Genomic DNA, 22,609 nt, shown 5'->3' on the forward strand with positions numbered 1-22,609 from the left:
AGAGAGTAATAGGAAGGTTTGCTATTCTGAAGCTAGAGTTGTCACCCCTCTCTGTTAACTCTAAGTCCGGTGTGCTCCCGGGAAGCTCTCAGCAGGAGTGTCTCTGCCTTTTAAGCAGATGCTAGCATAGCCATGTTGGAAGGGAAGCTCAGCCCGAGTACTGGCCCTGCACAGAGGAAGCTCTTATGCAAACAGTGGCTCTGCCGCTCAGGACGGGTGCTGGCCCACACTGCTGACTTCAGAATTGAGCAGCTCCAGGAGGAGAGTTCTGTCAGTGTAGTAGAGGGAGGGCTGCTTCAGCCAAACGGCTCACAGACCGTGAAGGAACGTTGTTAAAGTGAAACGAGAGCTCCGTGTGCAGAGCTCAGGATAGTCCTGGAGGAGGAAGGGGAGAGGCTTTGAGAAGAGCAGGTCCCAGAAGACCCTGGGTACCAGTGAGCGCAGAGTGGCTGCTGAGCCTGGGCCGGGGCGACCACCCGTCATGGTCACCGCACGGCCAGCACTTCTGTGACCAAGGGCCGAGGCTGCGGTGGGAATCCACATGCAAGGCTGTGGAGGGGCATTCCTTACATCTCACTTCAAGAGAAATTTGGCAATATCTAGTGAAACTGAAGATGCACATTCTTTTTGTCTTAGAATTTCAGCCCTAGGGATTTGCCCTAGAGAAATTTCACCCTCGCACGATGTTCAGAGCTGTAAGGTGTTCTGTGAAGGCCCAGCAGGCAGTGGTCTCCTGCAGCATTGCTCAGACAATCATGAAGGCGGCCTCACTCCGCGTCCAGGATAGGGACCCTCAGATCCCATCACGACAAGAGTGAAAGTGTAGCACGCTCGCCTGCTGCCCGCCTGTGCCTCCCTGCCTCCCGCACCTGTCCACAGAGGCTGGGCGTATCGAGGCCCGTGCCTGCTCAGGTGCCAGGCGGTGCTGCCGTGACAGCCCGGCCCGCCAGCCATGCTCGCGCCGGTTCCCCATCTGCATCTCCCTAGAATCTCACTCATCCGAGTTTATGAGAGAGACCTCAGGCCGCTTTCCGGAGGACGCCCTTTTTGCTGTGGGGACCCAGATTGCTCTTAGTCAACCCTCCTAACTCTGAGGTACGTGCCAAGAGCAGGCAGGCCGACCATGCACCCGGCGCTGGGGGGCTGTGCCCCAAGCCCAGAGCCCTGAGGCTCGTGCGCCCCTCTGTCTGCGCTTCCCGCCGAGCGTTGCTGTGAGCACCCCAGCGCACGCTCACCCCAGACGCCCGCCTGGCCCTGGCCCCGTGGGCTGGGGCCTGCAGGCCCACCCTCGTGCTGGGTGCGGGGCTGCTCTGGTGCTATCGGGATGGTGTCTGCCTGTTCCTGCAGGTGTGTTGTGCTGGCTCTGTAGTAAGTGACGCTGGTCTTGAATGCAGGAAACTGCTGACTCCAGCCTGTAGAATGATCTGGCTTTTCTAGGTGCTCTTTTCCTATGGAGAGTGGCCATGCACCCCAGGGTGGTTTTTGTTTGGTTGTTACTGAGTCGGTGGTTGGCCCTGGAGGGATGGAGTGGATGGAGTCTGGTTTCTGGACTCACTAGGTAGAAGACTGTGCCCGTTGAGGACATCTGGTCACCACTTGCTGCCTCTCTTTAAAAATCAGTTTCCAACTCTCTTCTTGCACATGAAGACGAGCGCCATGCTTCTGGCAGTGGCTTGAGTTCTTTGTCACACGCGTTGCTCGTTAGTCTTCATCCTGCAGGCTTAGATTGGCCACGCCGCCCTGGCTCCTCCTGGGGTCCAGCTCCCAGGCTGAGGACTCGCCCCACGTCCAGCTCCCCCTGAGGCAAGGGAGAGGAGCGTGCAGGACGCGGGTCCATGGGGCAGAGGCCCCTGCAGGGACCAGGGCGGGGGCATGACCCCCAGCAGCCAAGCGGTGCCTGCATGTGGTCTGCAGGCCTCCCGCTGGGTTAGCCTAGCGCGTCGTGTCAGGGGCTCCCCTTGTTGGCTGTGCTGGGCCTCAGTTGCGGTGCGCAGGCGTCTCTGGCTGTGGCTCACGCTCAGTAGTGGTGCTCGGGCTTAGTTGGCCTGCAGGACCTCAGCGCCCAGACCAGGGACTGAGCCCCCAAATTCTGAGCCTCCGGACCACCGGCCGAGTCCCCAGGAGCAGCTTTATTGGCAGGTGTTTTCAGCACAGTTTCTGATTTTAAAAGGACCTTTTCCCGCTTTATCTGACCCTGACTTTTACAGCTCCTTTAGAGGGCGGCAGTGTTTAGTCCCAGTTCTTTGGATGTACGTTTGTGTTGGGTTCCTGTTTGGGTCACCTCAAAGCTCAGTGGCCTAAAACAACCACCTGCGTTGATGATCTCGGAGGCTGTGGTTTGGGATTTTGGGAGCAGCGTGGCGGTTCTGCCTCAGCGTCTCTCGTGAGGTCACTTTAAGACGTCGACTTGGTGGGGCTGCGTCACCTGAGGGCTGGCCTGGGGCTGGGAGCCCTCCCCAAGGTGCCACATCTGCAGGCTCGGGGCCTCTGCAGCAGCCGGGGGTGTGTGTGTGGGGGTCCGTCATCACAGCAGGAGGCCAGCCCCCCAGCAGGTGGCCCCTGGGCCGGGGCGGAGGCCTTCCCTGCCCTGGACTCAGGAGGCTCTCCAGGGCGCGTGTGCAGAGGCTGAGGACGGGAGAGCCTCCTTCTGGAGTCTCAAGTTGTGCTGTGGGCTCGTGAGTACCTGGCTTTCTGGGTTTCATTTTTCCAAGGAGGGGAAGGTTTCTGTGACTGTGACGGAGGGGCTGGGCGAGGGGACACGTGCTGCAGACCCCGCCTTTGTTGCCCATCCGGGGGCTGAGGGAGGGGCAGGGAGTGCCCAGCCCTGCTGACTGTGCAGGGACCCAGGCAGCAGGGGGCTGGCGCCACCGGGAGGGGCGCCCTGACGCCGCCCACTGGCCTCTGCGGTGCGGGGGGCGTGCGCGGGCAGGAGCCTCAGAGGGCGGGAGGGCGGGAGGGCGGGTGGGCTGGGTGGGTAAGCACTGTCTCAGGGTCTGAGGGGCCGCCTGGCTACGGGGGTGAGACCCTCAGTGAGGCTTCCCGGCCTGAGACACTCACGGGGGGCACCCCTCCTCCCTCTGGAAGCTCTGGGGGAGCAGAGAGGGTAGGGCCCCGGGGGCAGAGGTGGCCAAGAGGGGGCCTGGGAGGAGACTGGGGTGGGTGTTCACGGCGGGCTGTGTGCTCTGTGGGCAGGCTGGTGGTGCCGCCTCCCAGCGAGCTTGTCAGCAGCCCTTCGGTTCCCCATGTCCATCAGGGTATAGTTGAGCCCTTCCTGAAGCATCTTCTGGAGGCTGCTCCCGCTGAACTTGATCTTGACCAGGCTGTGGAGGTCTTCCTCTGGGACGACCGCTACCTTCCCAGCTCCGGGTGGGGCCTGCCTTCCCTGCCCGCCTCCTCCCCGTGGGCATTTGGCCCCAGGCCGGGCTCTGCCCAGTGGCTCCCTCCTCATCCCGTGCCCAGACTCTGTCCGCTGCACCTAACCCACCCCCGCCCGACACAGTTGGCTCGCTGGGGAGGTCAGGACTGACTGCTGGCTTTGCGTATTCTTGTGTGTCTAAGGTAGTTTATTGAAGCAGGCGGTGGTCACTGCGGAGCGCACACCACACTTTAGGCCCATTGCCAGTACATTGTCATGAGCAACTGTGCTTGGTGAGGTTGGAGTGGTGACCCCTTCTCCCGTGGCCAGGCCCACGTGCAGTGAGAGGGAGGGGTGCAGGGCGGCGGGGGGAGCAGACTGGGACCAGCCCGACCAATACCTGTCGCCCCTCTGCCAGCTGTGCTGGGCGGCGTCCTGGCGAGCCCGTGGGCAGAGTGAGCAGCCATCGCTTCAGTGACCTACGGCGCGGCCTGACCGCCGTTGGCCTGCCCGGGGCGCCCTGGCCAGTGTCAGCGTTTAGCAGTGTAGAGTCGGTTCTCGGCTCCTGAGCCGTCCGTACCGGGTGCGCTGGGGCTGCTCTGTGGCCGCAGCGTGCGGCCTTGCACTTCTGTTGGTGGTCCTCAGGCTGGGGCGTGCAGACACGCACGGAACCTCGGGGGAGCAGGGCGGGGCCCCCGGGGTGGAGGGGCTGTGGCTGTGGCCCCGCCCGCCCCAGTCCTCCTCACAGGGCAGCAGGCCCCGCTGGTCATCTTGGGAAAGGGGTCCCCGGAGCGCTCTGCGGCCCTGTGCCCAGGGAGCATGGCCCCGTGGCCTGCTCACCACCCTCCAGGCGCGCACCTGGGAGCATGAGGGTTGGTGCTGCTACAGCGAGCACGCCGGCCAGAGGGGTGTTTCCTGCTGCTGGCTTCTCCAGGGTGCCTGGGAAGTCGTAAGGCACCCGTGATTGACTGATTTTGGGAATGTGTACTGTCTCGTCTTTCATTTATCATGTCCTGCATTTATACAGATACAGTTGACTTATTTCCACCAGACCTGATTTCAGTGAGTTACGACATCATTAGACACCGCTTTCCTTTGGAGCTTTTCTGGGACGCGGTTCCAGGGCGTGGAGGTGAGTGTGCCCCTGGCGCCTTCCTACCGCCCCCTGCTGTGCCCGCAGGTGGTCGCCGAGCACCCGGATGCGTCTGCCGAGGAGATCGAAGAGCTGCTCGCTTCGCAGTGGAACATGCTCAACGAGAAGCAGAAGGCGCGCTATCACACCAAGTTTGCGCTCGTGGCTCCGCCCCAGTTCGAAGAAGACTCTGGTAATGGCGCCTCTGTGCCCACGTCCTCTGCTGGGTCTGCCCGGCGCACCGCAGTCACGAGAAAGACACCCGAGCGCGTTGTCGCCGGCGTCGCGCAGTGGGCATTCGGGGGCGGCAGGCAGCCCGCGTGGCCTCCAGGGCCAGAGGCGCGCCTGATGGGCCAGGGTCAGGCCTCCTGGTGGGGACTGCGCCCGCCCCCCACATTCCTGGGGCAGGGCTGCGGGCTTGGGAGCTCGCCGGGTGAGGAGGCTGGCCTTGGCCTGGTGGTGGGTGTGGGCAGCCTTGGTTGTCAGTGTGGAAAGCAAAGTGCCCCTCGCCCGGGCCCTCGTCAGAGGAGGGAGGATTCACACGGGGCCTGGGGACACGTGTGCTGCGTCAGGCCTGCCTTCTGCGTGCTGGACGCCCACACTGGGGCGGACACCCCTGATGTGGATATAAGTGGCATGTTCGGGTGTCAGTTGAAATACAGAAGAAACCTATGTCTCTTGAGGCTCGTTCCTGAGGCGCTTTGGAGAGGCCAGCTGCCGGGCGTGCGCGTGGGGGCCAGAGGCCAGCTCAGGAGGAGGGGCCGCCCGCCCGTGTGCCCCAGTGAGCCCACCCTGGTTGGCGGGCTCTGGACCCCACAGCACCGTCCAGTGACGCCAGCAGTAAACTGCTCGTGTGTGCAGAGTCGGTTGCAAATGCTACAATTCAGAATAGCAGGATGTTTAGGATTTGTGTATTTTTTTTTTAAAGGCAGACGTTTACTAGACAGTTCATCAGTGCGTAAATCTAGGAAAGTGTCCCTTTCCAGTGACTGCGATTCAAGAATAGGTGGGCTTTACTGAAGCCAGAGTCTCCTCACCCCTGAGGGGTGAGTGTGACCTGAATATCCGCTCTGTCACCGAGGACCGTCTGAGCAATGGGCAGGTGCGGTCCCTGCCCCCGGGATGTCCAGTGTGTTTGCCCTGCTGGCCTTGAGCTCTCCCGCAGGGCCGACGCCCAGGACGCTGGGCCAGGCGCGGTGCCCGCCGTCCCGTCCTGTCGGTGCTGGGCTCACAGGTGCCCCTCCTGCTTGCTTCCGTGAGAGACGCCCTGGCAAGAGGAGGGCCTCCCTTGATGGGAAGGACAGTGACTTCACCACCCTGGGGGTTCTTTGCCTGGCGTGCAGATGCTGAGGGGTCCTGGCAGCTCAGGCCAACCTTGGCCCTTGCTGGTTCCCATCAGGCAGCAGCTCGGTGGGCCCCACCAGCCGCGGCTCTGCAGCCTCTCCTGGTGTTCCCAGAGGCCACCCGGTACTGTGCTGGCCCAGAGCTCGGCGAAGGCTGCTCTGGCCGGTTCAGCTGGTCTGGGTCCAGCGCTGGTGATGCCAGCGTGGCTCTCCGCGCACACTGCCAGGCCTGCATGTTGAGCAGGGCCTCTGGACGCAGGGACCTGAGCCTCTGGCCACTGTACCCCGCGGCCCCGGCAGGGCTTGAGGGCGACGATGCCCTCCCACGGGATGCCGGTGGGAGGCGAACAGTCCAGGAGGAAACCCTGAATCTCTGTGATGCAGTCCTGCACATGCAAGTCCTGGGTTTGCACTGAGTAGACCTCGGCGTGCTGAGATCAGCCGTCTCTCTAGACCTGCGCTCTCAGCCTACGTGCTACCTTTCTGTCAGTGCTGGTGGGCCCCTGAAGTCTCGGGTCAGGTGGGCACCCTGAGGACACCAATGTGCACTGTCCACAACTGCGTAGAAGGTGCTTAGTTTGCAGATGGACGTGTTTTCCTTAAGATGCTTCTTTAAGGAAATGTGTTAAAAGTAGCAGGTCGTTTATATTTTTTAAGTTTGACTTAAATTCTACTAGTCTTTGAACGCAAGTGAAGGATTTTCTCAAATTCCTGGGTACATTTATGCTGTGTAACAGATGGCAGGATGCTCGCCTCTGGATGAGGTCAGGGTTTCTTCCGCCACGTGGGACGTGCCCAGAGCTCCACCTGTGACCCTTGGGCCCGGAAACGAGCAGGGTTTCGGGGGGCCGTCACAGCTGGACCTGCACCTGAGCGCACTGGGCGGCTGCTTGGCGCCCTAGAGGGTGGTTTGTGGAAGGGTTTTCATGTCGGTTTCCCCATCCCCATCCCAAGGTAACTTAAACGGGAAGAAAAGAAACCACACAAAGAGGACCCAGGACCTGAGCGAAGACACTGACGTTGAGGAGGCCCCCAGGAAGAGGCTGAGGACCGACAGGCACGGCCTGCGGAAGGTAGCTACGCCGGGCTGAGCCGTGGGGGTGTCCTTGGGGAGCGCCTTCCTGGAGGCCACTGAGGAGAGCAAGCGTTTGTCTGCCAGGGAATTCAGCAGGTCTGAACACTGAGTAACACTGGATGTTTTTGAGTCAGTAAAATCACATGTTTAAAGTAACTCTTCAGTGAAGGCTGTGTTAGTCCATGTGTAAATACTGAGTTGACAGATGAATGTCACAGTCCACTATCTATGTTAGTCTTCAACAAGAAGTTGAAAAATCCATTAAAAATAGGTTTTATGTACTCACCCCGTTTATTAGTAATTCCTGTAATTGTGTACACAATCAGGGATACTAGGCAGGCTGTGCAGACCAGTTTGGTGCAACAACAAGGTACTGATGTAAAGGCAGCCCCGGGACCTGCTCAGCGGGGGCTGGTGGTGTCCAGGGCAGGGCCGACCTGGGGCCTGGAGGAGCGCGGAGCTGACCGAGGCCTGGGCGCTCAGGGAGCCGGGCCTGCCGTGTCTGGCGTTGGTGCTCGCGCGCGAGGAGCATGTGGGCCGTGCCAGGTGCTCTGTCGTGGGACCCAGGTAGGGTCGTCACGAAGCGAGGTCACAGCTGAGCGTGTGTTTATCTAATGGTAGTTCTTCCAGGGTAGTTGTACTCTGATTTACCATTTTGAGTGTGACTTTAAGCTGTCCTTTTTTGGCTTTGCTGTGCGGCTTGTGGGGTCTTTTCGTGGTGGGATGTGAGATCTTAGCTCCCCGACCACAGATTGAACCCAGGCCCCCTGCCATGGAATAACCAGCGGACTGCCAGGGAATTTCCCAAACTGACTTTCACTGGTCTGAATCAAGAAGTTGTTCTTTTTATTGTTTTATTTCAAAGAATGGAAAAATCCCATGTATTGCTTAAGCACAGAAATGTAGCCACCACATCATCTGTCTTATTTCTTTGAAGGTGTATTTGCAGTTCAGAGGAGCAGGCAGGCCCCGCCCGGTTCTCCTGGCTCGGAGAGCGTTGTCCCGGGGCCCTTGCTGGCCCCAGCAGTGAGCTGGCTACTGAGCCAGGTGGCCCCCCACTCAGCCGCCCGTGTCCAGTGACTCGGGCCTGGGCTGAGGGGCTCCTCTGACTGCTGCCTGGGAAGTGGTCCTTTACTGGCGACAACGCAGACACTGGTTGCTTTGGAATATTTGTATAAGTCATTTACCTAAAAAAAAGCATGACCCTGGACTTTTGAAATATCAAAATTCATATTAAGTAGCTAGATAGAAATTTACTAACTAGTGGCTCAGGAAGTACTGCGTGATTTTAAACAGAGTGGTGCTGTTGGCTTGGTTTGTACGAAGCTCACCGAGCCGCCTCGTGTGTCACCCCCAGTGCGCCCTGAGCGCTGGGACGGCCAGGGCACGTGCTGCGTGCTGCGCCTGCCGCTGGGTCCCCACGCCCGCGTTCCCGCTGGGGTCCACAGCCTCCTGGGGCAGGGGTGCCAAGGTGCTGTCCAGACCACATTGTTATTTGAGCACTAGATACATGTTCATGATATTTTTTAAAATTCTTTTTTGCTATTCCGTTGTGAAATGTGTCTTTTGATGGTCTCTGTGTGTGAACTTTATGTGGAGCTGGTCTCAGAACCGGAAACCATCAGTGAGAGGATGGAATTATCCCGGGCTTGCCCTCGAAGTAGGAGGGTGGCTCCTCTGAGTCAGTCTGCTGCAGTCCGCAGACAGGGTGGGCAGTGCGCCGAGGAGGTCCCACGGGAGGCTCTTCGAGTGCGTAGGGTGGGGTGGGCAGGAGATCGGCCCCTGTGAATGGAGAGGGGTCGGTGGGCAGCCGCACGATGCGTGTGCGGAGCACGTGTCCACAGGAGCGTTTCTGCGGTATAGCTTTCCAGCCACTGTGTTAGTTCCCATTGGAGACTTTCTTTCTTTCTTTGCTTTATCTTTGTTCTTCCCTCCTTCTTCCCTCTCTCCTTCTTGTTTTTTTGTAACAGAGAGAGATGATCACTGACAAAACAGCCCGCACGAACTCTTGCAAGGCCCTTGAGGCAGCATCCTCGCTGAAGAGCCAGGCAGGTAATGTGGTCAGCACTGCTGCCAGGCCCCCCGGCTGGGCTGGGGGTGCAGCGCCAGCTCTGTCCTCAGGGGGCCTCCCTGGGGGCAGGGACGGCGGGTGAGCGGGAGGCCAGGCCTGGAGGCTGAGCTGGAAGGAGGCGCCCGTGCTGCAGGGCCCATGCTCTGGTGGGAAATTCCTGCAGTGCTCGGCCGCTGCTCACCCAAGTTGCTCTTCTGACTTCTACTCGGCTTTACTGTCTTCAGTTTAAAGTCATATTAGAAAGGTGATTCACATCAGAAATGTCCAGGCTTGTGACTTGATGGTACTAGCTGTTGTGGTAAATTCCACTGTTTTTAGCACCCAGTTCTCCATGTGTATTTGCTAAAGTGAAAGTAATGACTAATTATCTCTGTTATATGTGTTGAAGAAATTAGCTTAAAATATTTGGGGAAAATAGCTGTCAAAATAATAAAGAGGAACAGGCCACCTTTTTTTTTTTTTTTTAACCTTTTCATTAATTATGTTTTTGATGTATCTGTCTGAAGAAAGCTTACCATCTCCAAATCTTAATTTAAAAGGAAAATAAAATTCAGAGTAAGAGAAGATTGAAAGTGGTTCTTTTCCTTATTTTGCATAAATAACTATACTGGTTTTTAAAAGTTAATTGAATAGACTTTTTTAGAAAACAAAACAGGTATTTGTAAGTAGTTTAAACAGAGTGGATATTTGATTATAGAAAGAATTGATAGTTTTGAGTGTGATAGTGGTATTGTTACATTGACTGCCTTCTGTTCAGAGATGCTGACTCCTTGTGGGTGAGATGATCTGTCGGGACTTGGCTGCAGACAGACTGGCAGGGGGACTGGCGCCAGGTGGGGGTGGGCTGGTGAGGCCCAGGCCGAGCTTCGGGCTGGTCACCGCCCAGCTCACCAGCCCTCATTGTCCCACAGCAAAGAGTTATTTAGCGCCCAGAAAATTCATCTTTAGAACTTCAGTTATTAGAGGGGTACTTTGAAAGGAGGAGGGAGATTGAAGGTTTAAGGTTTCAAACTTTATTTTATAAACCGAAATTATCTTACAGCCACGAAACACCTGTCTGATGCCTGCAAGCCCCTGAAGAAGCGCCACCGGGCCCCCGCAGCAACCGCCACCACCCTCACCTTTAGCAAAAGCTCGTCTCCTTCCGCGTCCTTAACTGAGAACGAGGTAAAATCTTAATGAGGGTGGAGGCTGTGTAGTTGCCCACGTTGGAGTGTGGTGGAGGTCAGAGCTGATCCGTGAGCGTAGGTTCTCTGGGCTGTGTGTGCTTCATGTAGAAACATGTGCACAGCGTGAGTTGCTTGTGCGTGACTGCATTTCAGTATGGATGCATTTCATTGTGCTTGGAATCTGTCTTCAAGATGTTGGTCTCTGATGTTCCACACAGTCCTGAGCTGACCCGCGGTGGCGGGCTGCCCGCGGGCCTAGGGCAGCCACCCCCAGGGAGGGCGGGCTGCTGTGTGCAGGCCCCGTGCGTCCGTGGCCGCGGGCCCCCAGCTTCCTGCTTAGCCTCGTGTGCTGTTCAGTGCTCGACGGCGAGGTGAGTCAGGACTGCCGTGGCCGTGGCCCTCCTTTCTGGGCCTGGTGGCCCGCGTTGTGGACGGAGCCGCTCGAGGCTCTCACACCCGCAGGCCAGGGCACCACCGTCAGGCCTGCCTCTTCGCATGACCAAAAACCAAACGGAGGCAACCTCCGCATGGAGGTCTGGTCTTTTTTTGTGCAGAGGGAGTTTGGGATTCCCAGTTTCAGGACTGCCCAAGGAGCTTATTTTCAGGTTGAAGCATCTGGTTATCTTGATCCCTGTGGTCCTTTCCTCGTTGTGGACATGAGTCCTGTCTCTAGAATGTCTTTGAAGAGACATTCACCTTGGGCTGTTTTGGGACAGGTTGTAAGGCAGCAGGTGGGTCAGCAGCTGGCACTGCTGACGGGGCCTCCACTGCGGGCTGTGGTGGGGATGCTCGGGTGCCCGTGCCCGTTAAGAGGCGGGCAGGCCTTCTGGGGCGAGGGCTCTGCCGGCGCTCAGGCCAGTGGGCAGCCGGGGGCGGCAGGGCTGGGAGGGCGCCCTGTCGTGGAGCCAGCGCAGGTGATGCATGTTTGTCCAGACAGGGCAGTAGTCTGCCTCACGGGGCCCTAGAGCTGACTGACGCATGAAGAGGCAGGTTCCGTACAAAGCTTTTTCCTGTTTTTCTTGTCCACGTATCCTAACGTTAAATAAAAGGTGGTCTGCAGCTCTAAAGAAGAGGAATACTACAAGTTTCAGTTCTGTAGACTGTTTCTCTTCAGTCAGCTGTTTTGTCAAAGAACTTTTTAATGAGTTTTTCTGGTTTCATACTTCGGACCACTTATTTGGTGGGGTTTTTTTACTTCTACTGTTGAGCGATACCATCAACAGAAACGCACGAGGTCACCGAGGTCTCATCTCCTGTTCCTCGTCATGAGGCCTGTGGGTCAGAGGTGTGGACCTGGAGCAGCGCCCCAGGATGGCGGGCGGAGGGGAGGACGTCCGTCAGGGGCCCTGGGTTGCTTCGGACCAGGGCAATCCTGTCTCCCTGGCTCAGACATCTGGTCTGAGCTTGGGAAGACTGACGGAGCATTTTACTGTCATTAGACTTAATTAATTTTTAATTATTTGGAACTTCAGAAGTAGATAGGTTATTAAATACCTGTATATTATGTATTAAACACATTGAGGTGATACATGCATACACCGTTTTGCATTTTGAAGGTGACACATAGATTCCATAGTGTGCCTTCTGTCCCTTACATAAAAACATTTAGATCACTAGGCTTTCTCTATCAGCCACTTCCGCGCAGCATATGTCAATCTCACATTAGAGTTCATTTTTACAGAATTGTACTGTTTGTTAGAATTCACTTTAGGTGAGCTAGAAGGCTTGTGTGTGTCTGTGTTAACACTACTGAACTCCAGTGGGCATTCACAGTGTCGGCCAGGCTAAGTGCCTTTTTTAAGCCCGAGACGCACTACAGTGTGTAAAGAAACCCTCTAAGCCACTGACTCCGATTCCGGTGGGCCCTGGGTGACCACGGGACTGCTGTTGTCAGGCCCCGTTCAGGGTGAGTCACATGCCCTTTGCGTGTTTACAGTTTCTCCTTTCACTGCCATTGACTAAAATAAGGAGCTTTCACAGGGTTGGTGTTTCCAGACATTTTAGGTCATGCTGCGGTCTAAATTCCTCTCAAACAGGTGTGTGTGGCCAGTCAGACTCACAGCAGAGCAGTCCTTCTGCAGCAGCGCTGCAGCCGGTGAGGACAGATGACAGCCACACGCTTGCATGGCAGAGGCCTGGGAAGAGTTAATGTGATATAAGTGTTTTGTAATTTCGTTTCTAATTCCCTTAGTAGAGCAAATTCTTATTTTTTTCGCCTTCACGGTAACAGCTTTTGTGGGAGCCACATCAGCCAAGCTGGATTTGAACTCAGCTGCTCTGTGCTGCACTTAACACGCTGTAATTTTCCGAGATGTCTGCTGCAGGCGGCGCGCCATCGTGCACACTCGGTGGCACTGCTTTCACAGTCAGTTATGGAAGATGTGTGATAGTCTGTTTTACTGGTATTAATAACACACACAATGAAGAAAACAGATAACAAATGTTAAGACCAAGGTAAGATACCTAATCAAGGCCATTTAACCAGTCACATTCATCTCATAACAGAAACACGTTCATATTCCAGTGGTCGAAAGGGTGCCCTTGGTCAGGGCCTGTCCTGGGCCTGCGACAAGGACAGGACACTGAAGGGGTTCGTTCTGTTAGAGGTCGTTTTTCTCCTGAAGTTCATAACTTTCTGAATTTTTATTGAAAAAAATGTCAGCATCTGTACCTTCAAAAACAAAGAACAAACAGCACACTTTAAAAAGAGTCCTGGTTGACTGTTCTCATTGCTAATGGAATGTATTCAGCCCTGTAGATAGCAAACTAATTTCCAACATAAAAGGCAGGAAGACTTTTGATTCTGTCTTTTTTTACTAAACAGTTTTACTATGACACTAGCTGTAGTAAATTTATAGGAAAAACTGTCATTTGCAGTATCGCTGTGAACCATTTAATCTCCTGGTTCAGTAACCGTTCTCTAGGGGTCCTGTCACTAGCTTACTCACCCACCTCTCCCTCGGTTGCTTTTGCGGAACGTGGGCCGTCACGTTAAGCGTCTCAGTCTTGGGCGGCCACCTGCTGTGCCCCAGGGCCCGTGCGTCCGCATGGTGGGGAGAGGCCTGTGTGCCCGTCAGCTCACGGAGGCGGGGGCTCTTCACTTTACCAGGCTCGTGGCACTTGACTCATGCTGAGCAGACGCTTCAGATGTGTTTTACGTTTAACGAGTTTCTCACTGATACTTGTATTCTAAACCATTAAGTAATGTACCGCATGTAAAACACTTGGGGTGCTTGGCACCTTGCAAGGACTTAGTGGTTCGCTATTGTGACAAAAATGGTTATAACAATAAAAATAATAAAATCATCATCCATTCCATTTTTATCCAAAAGTATAAATTTTGCTTTGGCATGCAAAGTGGTCCTCGGGACTGCACGATGCTCATGGGGCTGAAGTAGACCCAGAGGCAGCATGTACTGGGCACGGCCCCGCTTTGGGTGCGGCCTGCGGCTGGCCAGTGACCCTGCTCAGACATAGCAGGATGTGGGCCTCCAGGATGGTTGCAGTCACGCGGCTCCTAAAGGAATGGTGGAGGATTCCCCGAAACCAGTCACTAAATTGTAAAATGTCAAAAAACAGTGGTGTAAAAATGACCGAGTCCAAAAAGCCACCACCCAGAGTAAAACCTCCTCCTGGAGGCTTTAAGTTAAGAGGCTCATGGGAGAGGATGGCTTGAGGAAGTTTGAGTTGTAGCCAACCTGCCAACTGCCAACACGTGACAGGTGCAGTCAGAGTCGGCCACAGGCCAGCCTCCCTCTGATGGGGAGGACTCGGTGCGCCCCACGAGCAGCACGGAGTCTGCATCAGCGGAGTGGGGAGGGTGCGTGGGGCAGGCGTGAGGCCACGCAGGGAGCCTCGGCTGGGACGTCAGGAGGGTGGCCAGCGGGAAGGGTGGCTGTGTCTGCTCCGGATGCAGTGGCGTCTCGCTTTGGGGTGCTGGGGGAGCCGAGCTCCCCAGAGGGCGTTCTGGCTTCTGGAGGAGCTGAGTGGAAGGGGCTCATGGTTGGAGAGGCCTTAGAGATGAGCAGTAGTGTGTGTGGGAGTGCAGATGGACTGTGTGCTGGGTAACATGGGCGATCTTCACTTCCTGAAGTCAGAGTTATGCTGTTTGTTTCTGCCTGTTGTTGAGGTCAGTCTGGTTACACTGCGTACAAGGTCCCTGCCGTGAGCACCCCTTCCACACCCCACACCTGTGTTGGCAAAGTAGGAGACCAGAGGTGGAGGCCATTCCAGAAACAAAGGGCCCCTGAGACTGTAGTGCAGCGGCCCCCTGCCACCCGCAGGCTCCCCTCCTCTCTGCCTTTCTGTGAGATGTCCTCGTGGGGGTTAGGGGAGGTTGCATCTCGCCACTCTCCAGTATCTCCTGTCTCTGCACCTCCCAGCTGAGAGTAAACACGCAGCAGAGGGTGTCTCTTGCAAGGCGTGTCCGCCCCCACCCCCACCCTTCAGGAAGGGTTAGACTGCACCCCAAGTGGTCTCTGGGAGGCCCAGCCCCGTGGTATTCATGGAAGTCCATGCAAAACCATAGGAATGTTCTATGCGGAGTACTCAGGTCCATGGAGGGAGACAGGGGTGGCCAGTTCAAAAGGTCTGGTGGCCAGGTGGATGGGAGCAGCTGGACACAGCGGAGGAAGGGCGGAGGAGGGGGAGGCCTGCCACCCCTGGGTCTCGGGGCCCAGCTGCTCGCCTGGACGCTGGATCCAGAGCGCGTGAGCCTGGCCAGACCAGGGCGGCTCTCACACCCACTGAGTCTCAGAGATGGTGTAAAGAAGAAAACTCAGACTGTCAATTAGTATCTAGATCCAGAAACATAAAAGGTGCCCATGTATGAGCTTAAAGTTAGGGTTCTCTCCCCAAAGACAGTTGTGAGTGGATGTTGGCCCCGCGGTGGCATACGGAGTGCTGAGACTTTGTCCCTTTCAGTAGCAATGTAGGCGTTTTAAGTGCAGCGCGTCCTCCGCTGATCGGGCAGTGCCAGCTTGGAGGCTGCTCCTGGAGGGCTCGGGCAGGTGAGCGCGGCCCAGCTGAGCAAGAAAGTGGCCCTTCCCTGGAGGAGAGGGGGCCGCAGACACGACCGCTGTGGTTTCGGCAAGTTGACTTGATTGACTTGACTTCCTTTCCATTTGGCTTCTAACGTCACAGCTTCTGAGACACATCTGTCTCCTTTAATTATCAGTTCACTGTTAAGTTTGTTCTGATCAGGGATTTGTGTGTGTTTAGACTGGATGAGAGCTGCCTTGACTCAGTGTGAAACTAGCATTTATGCTTTTAAAATCAATAGTTTCATCACCTCAGCTTTTAAAAATCTGTGAACAGAAGTAATTTCTGAGGACTCAGTTTATCTATTAGATTATGAACCTAAATTACAGTTTTTTTGCTGAAAGAGTTGAAATACTACTGTCTTATTAGAAAAGGCTTCTCAAAGTGCTCTCAAATCTATGATTGGCTTTCAGTGTTTTTTCCCAAGAAATATGCTGACTCCTGTATATTTTAGGATTTTTGGTCAGTGAAATTGATTTTCATCCTTCTAAGTACTGTTTCTGCTGTTTTACGCAGAATATTAGAAGTCACTACTGACTTACTTGCCAGTGGTGAGAGGTTGACCGTCTTCCGCAGGTAGCTACCTGTGCTGGATCCACACTTAGGGCTTTCTCTGGCCTCGGTGTAGGTGTGGGGCCTTTGCACATAATTCTTTAGTGCGTGTTTGGAAGCGTGTGCTAACCGCTTATTCAGGGCATCTTGCACCTTGCAGAAAGGACGGGGTGGGGGGGGACTCGGGGGCTCGGCCTCTGCTGACAGCTGCCAGCCGGCCCTCCTCAGCCCACTCTGCGGGTGGCAGCTGCTGGGGACACAGCTGGGACCACACCGGGTTCACGGGACGTTGTAGAGATTCCTTTTCACCTGTGGCGAGGGCCGGCCTTGAATGTGGAGTAGCAGCCCCACGGCCTGCCAGGGCAGCCTTGGGGGCTGTTGGGGCTCCCGGGGCTGCTGGTTAGACGGTGGCGTGAGGACAGGGCCAGGCTGTGCGCTCTCTGGACTCAGACCTGGGCTCGGGGCAGCGAGGAAGGGTCGCTGGAACACATGTTCAATAACTTCTGTTTGCATTGTAGCACTTCAGGTGATGAATGACTAACTTATGAATTATTTTAATTCCACCCTAATACTTCACTGTGATGTCAACTTGGAAGACCTGTTTGAGATTAGTCTTTTGGTTTTAAGCTCATTAACGCTCCCGGCACAGCAGTCGTATCACTTGTCATCCCTCACCCTATGTGAACGTGCGTCTAGTGATCTGTTTCCCCCTTTACAAACACGTAACTCAAAAAGTAATGTTGGTTTATAGAAATATGTTGTTCAAGGTCTGTAATTGTATTTAAACTGATGTAGTGTCAACTTGTGAAGGGATGTTTGTTAAAAGATTTGAACTTCACTGTGTAACGCTGTCTGAGCGTAGGGCCTGCCTGGGACTCCCGAGTCGCTTCTAGAAGCTGGTTCGCCTGTTCCCTAGGCACACGTGTCCGTTCGTGTCTCGCTGACGAGGCCCCGGCACGCTCGGAGACCGCACCGGCCCACAGGAGCGTGTCCCTGCCGGGGCGCGTAGGTAGCGGGTGTGCGTGGGGGGCGGCTGCGCCCGCCCCCTGGCCCTGGGCGTCTCTCCCAGCGCCTCCTGTTGGATGTGGAGCCCACCCTAGAGGTCGTAGCCTGAGAGTTGGGACTGTGCTGGGACCGTGCAGGTGAATGTGTCTCCGAGTAAGCCCGGCCCTGGTGCCCTGGAGGTGGAGCTGCAGCCAGCGCCGGTGCCGCCCGCTCCGCCCTGCCCTGTGCGTCAGACCCCGGCCGGTGCGCGGGGGCCTCGGGCGCGGGCAGGGGCGCGCTGGGATGCCAGCGGACCCTCCCCACCTGCCACGGACTGCACTGTTGTAAGGTCTGCTGCTTATGTGCACCTTAGAGCCCGGCAGAAAACGCGCCTCCTGTGTGTCTTGAACATTTATATTTCCATTCAAAAATATGTACTCAGTGTTTATTTCCTCAAACCAGACTTTGTTAATTTAGGAATATCTCCAAGTGGAAACGTGGTCACTTTTTCTGTAAATCTTAAATAAAAGGTGCTGTTCCTTCCTTTGACCCTGGACTGGTCTGTGTTTTCTGTCTTTCTCTCCGTGCATTTTTTTTTTTTTTCTTTTTTAGCTTTTAGATTTGTTGCAGCCTTGTCGAGGGGAGGACCTGGGTGTTGGGTCAGGCGCCGGGCTTGTCCCTGGAGCCCCCGTGAAGGCCCTCCCACGGGTCTCTTTTCAGGCGGCCGCGTGGGGCCAGGGCCGGGGGACCGCTGCCCACCTGCTGCCTGGCGCCTCTGCAGACTCGTCTGGGCAGGGGCTCGGCCTGTTGGTGCCTCTGACACACACGTCAAACGGGGTTTGCACTCAGGGCATTCTCCTGGCTGCCTTCTCTGGGGCACCAGTGTGGAGGAGGAGGCGGTGAGCTGTAGGAAGGGCCTCGGGCAACAGTGCCCGTCCACGCCGTCTCCTTCCTGCGGGAGAAGGTGGGGGAATCAAGGGAACAGGCTGCTTTCTCTGGAGATGGGGCTCTGTCAGCCCTAGGCGCCTGGCCAGGCTGGCACGGGGGCTCACACCCGGCAGCCGCCCTCAGATGCCAGGCAGCCTGCAAACCCCAGAGAGGTCAGCACACCTTAACTCCATGTTTCAAGTCAGCAGAAGCGCCTTTGTTCGTCAGGGTTTTTTCCTTCCGCTGCGCCCTGTCATTTCAGGGAGGTAAACCTGCGAAGTGCCACTGATAAAGCTCCAGAATTGGATGAACTGGCTGCCAGGGTTTATTTTGTTTTGTTGGTTTAAAAAAAAAACAACAAAACGTGGCCCGATTGAGTTTCTAGTTCTGTGTTCTTGGTAAATAGCAAGCCTGGGTCATAATTACTTGTTGCTGTGGTTATTGAGGTGACCAGGAAATTAGCTTATTACTTCTGCTCTGCTGAAAATTCAGTTTTCAGTGTTTATTTGCCTAACATCTGGTAAATACTAAATGTATTTTTTAGGCTTTAAAAAATTTGAATTTAAGGTTTCTGATTAAAGATTTATTGGTTTCTATCCATAAAGGTTTATTGTTGCTGGTCTTGTGAGGGAAAGGCTGTGTCCAGCGGCAGGAAGGGGCCTTCGCCCGCCTCTCCCAGAGACTGCCCCCCTGCCCCTCGGCAGGCTTGGGGCCGTGGGAGGGGGCGGGCGGCACGTCTGGACGATGGCCCCTGCTCTGGGGGAGCACGCGTTGTAGCCCCGCGTCCCGAGTTGCTGTCCACCCGACCACAGCCAGAGTGAGACGTGATTCTGCCTCAGAGGCCCGCAAGTGACACAGTGTTGGCTGTGGACACGTCTCTCTTAGCCTAAGATCGCTGACCCTTTTTAGATCGGCTCGTCGGCCCCCTGCCCGTCCTAACTCACCTGTAAAAGCAAACTGGGTTTTCAAAAAGTTACTTCGTCTCTAAGGAGCGTGGCGAGCGCGCTCCACACACCGCGAGCTGCACACCCGGCGGGGCCGCTCCCCGTGTGTGCAGGCGCGCAGCGGGCCCACGCCCGGGGGGAGCCGGCGGGGCTGCTGGCGGCCACTGTGAACTGTCGTCCGCCTCCTTCCTCCCAGGTCTCGGACGGCCCCGGAGACGAGCCCCCGGAGTCCCCGGACGAGAGCGCGGACGAAACCCAGACCGAGGCGTCCGTCTCTTCTAAGAGGTCCGAGCGGGGAGCCACCGCCAGGAAGGAGCACGTGTGCCAGGTGAGGTGCAGGGCCAGGGGCCGGGCGGCCTCCCTCCGCCAGGTCGGCGGGCGCGGGGAGCCCCCTGAGCCTCCCGCCCTCTCCCCACAGCTGTGCGAGGAGCCGGGCAGCCTGGTGCTGTGCGAGGGCCCCTGCTGCGGCGCCTTCCACCTGGCCTGCCTGGGCCTCTCCCGCAGGCCGGAGGGGCGCCTCCTCTGTGGCGAGTGCACCTCAGGTACGCCCCGCCCCGCCCCCGCGCGCGCCCCGCCCCCGCACACGCCCCGCCCCCGCACGCCACGCCCCCGCACGCCACGCCCCCCGCACACGCCCCGCCCCCGCGCGCCACGCCCCCCGCACACGCCCCGCCCGCGCGCGCCACGCCCCGCCCCCCGTGCCTGGTCTCTGCCTCCTGGTTAGCCGCGCCGTCTGGGGAGGGGTGGGGACGACCCATGTGGCTGGAGTCATGTCCACCTCCTCTTCCCTGGCCGGGCCGAGGGTGTCTGGACTCCTCGGAACGGTCCAGTTGTTGGAAGTCCCGGCGCTGGCTGTGGGGCGCCGTCCCTGCTAGTGCTCACGGGTCGTCCCCTCGGAAGGAGACGGGGAGCGTTTCTTGGAGAGCCCCTTCCTGCAGCTGCTCGCCTGCTGGAGGGCGCAGCCCCTCCCGGCAGCCTGGTCAGACCCCGGGGGCAGGGCCCCTGAGGGCTGACGGGCTGGGGGAGGAGCAGAGCCCGCCCCAGGCGTGGCGGCTCAGCCCCGCTGTGCGCCCCTCTCGCCCCGGCCGCCAGGGATCCACTCGTGCTTTGTGTGTAAGGAGAGCCAGAGCGACGTCAAGCGCTGCGTGGTGTCGCAGTGCGGGAAGTTCTACCACGAGGCCTGCGTGCGCAGGTTCCCCCTGACGGTGTTCGAGAGCCGGGGCTTCCGATGCCCGCTTCACAGCTGCCTGAGTTGCCACGCCTCCAACCCCTCGAACCCAAGGCCATCGAAAGGTACAGCCGTGCAGGAGAAGCTCCGCGCGGGTGTTACAGGGTCCCGGCCGTCGACGGCGGACGGGAGTGTCAGGCTTGTCCCCGAGAGCTTTGCCCCGCCGTAGGTTTAGATACCTTCTGTCACTGACTGGACGTGAGTGGGGTTACGGTTTTTCTTGCTGTTTTCCCTCCTTCCTGCCCTGAATGTCATCCTAACAATTGCTGACTTTAGAAAAGGGAGCCTGAGTGCTTGTGACAGATGTCATTTGTTTGGGCTTTGATGGGCCTCATGTGTGAGGACAGCGTGTTCAAGTCCAGTCCCATCTGTGTCGTGCTGTGTGGCGTCTGGGACTCAAGGGCAGTGGGTGTCTGCTCCCTGACACCAGCGGTCCTTGGCTACGGACGTGCGCTCCAGGGGGCGTCAGACCACGTCTGGAGGCGTTGGGGGTCCCTACTGGCATGCACAGGGCAGCCCCCACAGGCCCCCGCTGGGCCCCAGTGCCCAGGCTGAGAGTCCCTGGTTGACGTCATTTTAGAAAACAGCACTAAGTGCTTGACAGTTTTCTGATACCTTGTTGAATCACCATTGCCTTAAGGAAATGTGTCTTCACAGTGCCTGATGATATTCTTACCCTCCCACCCGAGTCCCTGCTTTCTTCCGCTGCCCCCGGGGTATTTCCGCAGCAGCGTCGTGAGCCTGCGGAGGCCCAGGCCCGGCTGCCCCGCTGAGGTGTGGGGTGTGGGCGTGTCCGCTCCAGGTAAGATGCTGCGGTGTGTCCGGTGCCCCGTCGCCTACCACGGAGGGGATGCGTGTCTGGCCGCGGGCTGCTCGGTGATTGCGTCCAACAGCATCATCTGCACGAACCACTTCACTGCCCGGAAGGGCAAGAGGCACCACGCGCACGTCAACGTGAGCTGGTGCTTCGTGTGCTCCAAAGGTGAGCCCCCCGAGCCCCGGCCCTGCGCACGCTCGTGGCTGCTCCGGGCTGTCCCGGGCCGCACGCCGAGGGCCGGCCGTGACACCTCTCCAGCCCTGTCCACCCTCTGGCGGCTCGTGTTTGCCCACGTAGTCACATTCGTGGTCTCTGAGTTAACCATGGCGTGTCACAGACTCAGGGGATGGCTTTCATGGTGAAAAGAAAGCGTGCTCCTGTGTGACGCAGGTTCCGGGAGTAGGGCGGGGCTGGGGCTAAGGGCGCCCTCGTTGCAGGGGGGAGCCTGCTGTGCTGCGAGGCCTGCCCGGCGGCCTTCCACCCCGACTGCCTGAGCATCGAGATGCCCGACGGCAGCTGGTTCTGCAACGACTGCAGGGCCGGGAAGAAGCTGCACTTCCAGGACATCATCTGGGTGAAGCTCGGGAACTACAGGTGGGGGAGGAGGCGCCCGCCCGCCGCCGCGGTCACTGTCTTCTTTTCCTTTACAGAGCTGAACGCACTGAAATTCTGTCACTCTCTCTGAAGAGTCTGTGAACCCTGTTTTTAATATTTATAATAGATGGTGGCCGGCAGAAGTTTGCCATCCCAAAAATGTCCCCCCAAATATTCAGAAAATGAAGCACGAGGTTGGAGAATTCCCTGTGTTTTTCTTTGGGTCTAAAGATTATTACTGGACGCATCAGGCGCGAGTGTTCCCGTACATGGAGGGGGACCGGGGCAGCCGCTACCAGGGGGTCAGAGGGATCGGAAGAGTCTTCAAAAACGGTACGGGGCTCCGCGGGGCTGGGGACGGTGCTCGGGGGCCTCTGCTAATCCTGATTGCGTTTCTGTTGTTTGGTTTCTGTGGGTTTGTTGAGGCAGAGGACAAGATGTGACGTTTAATAGGTTTCCTAACCTTGCTTGTGGTGACCTCCACTAGCATGCATCAGAGCTCTCTTCAGGAGGCTGTCTTAGTAGTAGCTTGCAGGGATTTCTCCCGGCTTGCCTCATGTGGGCGGGAGCACGCTGCAGTCCGCGGCTGCTGCACCAGCTCTCGGGGCTCCCTTGACCCGTCAGTAGTCGCAGAGGCGCCTCCACCCCACAGCCGGGCAGGGGACAGAGGGGACAGAGTGCTGGCCTCGCTTGGGGGACACGGGTCAGGAAGGGCGGCACGTGAGGGTGGCGGGCCGTGGGGCCTGGGCACTCCCCCCCTGGGGAGACGACCCCCCCGCCCAGCCCCTGCACATGGCCCACCCAGGTTTCTCCAGGGTTGTTCAGGAGAGGTGGGCCAGGCGGGGGACTGGGCAAGGGCAGGGTCAGCCCCCATGCCAGAGGCCCTGCAGAACCCCCACTTCTTAAACTGGCCGGTGGTCCTGTGCCCCTGTCTATGTGGGTGCCATGTGGCCTCCTCCTGGTTTAAGGAGACTAGAGATGCAAGTCTAGACAAAGTCATTAACATACAGACCGCAATGGGTGGACGCATCTATTTGTTAAACTCTTTTACTGGCATTTCACTGACTTTAGCACTGCAAGAAGCCGAAGCCCGTTTCCGTGAAATCAAGCTTCAAAGGGAAGCCCGAGAGACGCAGGAGAGCGAACGCAGGCCCCCGCCCTACAAGCACATCAAGGTGACCGTCCTGACGGGGCTGGGCTCCTGCTCCTGGACAGCGCCAGGCGTCCCAGGCGGGGGTCGATGCTGTCACTGGCCACGTGTCCTCTGACTGCGGGCAGGGCTTCTGCACAGGAGGTCCGCGCCCAGCCCGATGGCCAGCCGTAGAGCCACAGTGCTGGCCAGGCTGCCTGGAGCAGGGGGCGAGCGGACAGGCCCTCC

At 57.4% G+C, this 22,609-nt stretch overlaps 1 protein-coding gene across 7 annotated transcripts in view; it reads left to right on the plus strand.

The window, feature by feature from the left end:
• NSD2 (nuclear receptor binding SET domain protein 2) overlaps positions 1-22,609 on the plus strand; it is a 73,645-nt gene that overhangs the window by 42,618 nt on the left and 8,418 nt on the right. For 4 of the 7 annotated variants that reach the window (XM_065914484.1, XM_065914483.1, XM_065914486.1 and 1 more), the window contains 11 exons: positions 4,536-4,680; positions 6,785-6,903; positions 8,876-8,957; positions 10,019-10,143; positions 18,789-18,920; positions 19,011-19,134; positions 19,685-19,885; positions 20,623-20,802; positions 21,075-21,231; positions 21,359-21,564; positions 22,303-22,406. In XM_065914484.1, coding sequence (XP_065770556.1) covers positions 4,536-4,680; positions 6,785-6,903; positions 8,876-8,957; positions 10,019-10,143; positions 18,789-18,920; positions 19,011-19,134; positions 19,685-19,885; positions 20,623-20,802; positions 21,075-21,231; positions 21,359-21,564; positions 22,303-22,406 — 1,575 coding nt within the window. Of the gene's footprint in view, positions 1-4,535; positions 4,681-6,784; positions 6,904-8,875; positions 8,958-10,018; positions 10,144-12,375; positions 17,271-18,788; positions 18,921-19,010; positions 19,135-19,684; positions 19,886-20,622; positions 20,803-21,074; positions 21,232-21,358; positions 21,565-22,302; positions 22,407-22,609 lie in introns of those variants that run through there. The other 3 variants (XR_010660299.1, XM_065914487.1, XM_065914489.1) reach the window with 3 other exon arrangements.

Source organism: Muntiacus reevesi, chromosome 22 (genome assembly GCF_963930625.1).
Source record: "Muntiacus reevesi chromosome 22, mMunRee1.1, whole genome shotgun sequence".
In the NCBI taxonomy this organism is placed as follows: Eukaryota; Metazoa; Chordata; class Mammalia; order Artiodactyla; family Cervidae; genus Muntiacus; species Muntiacus reevesi.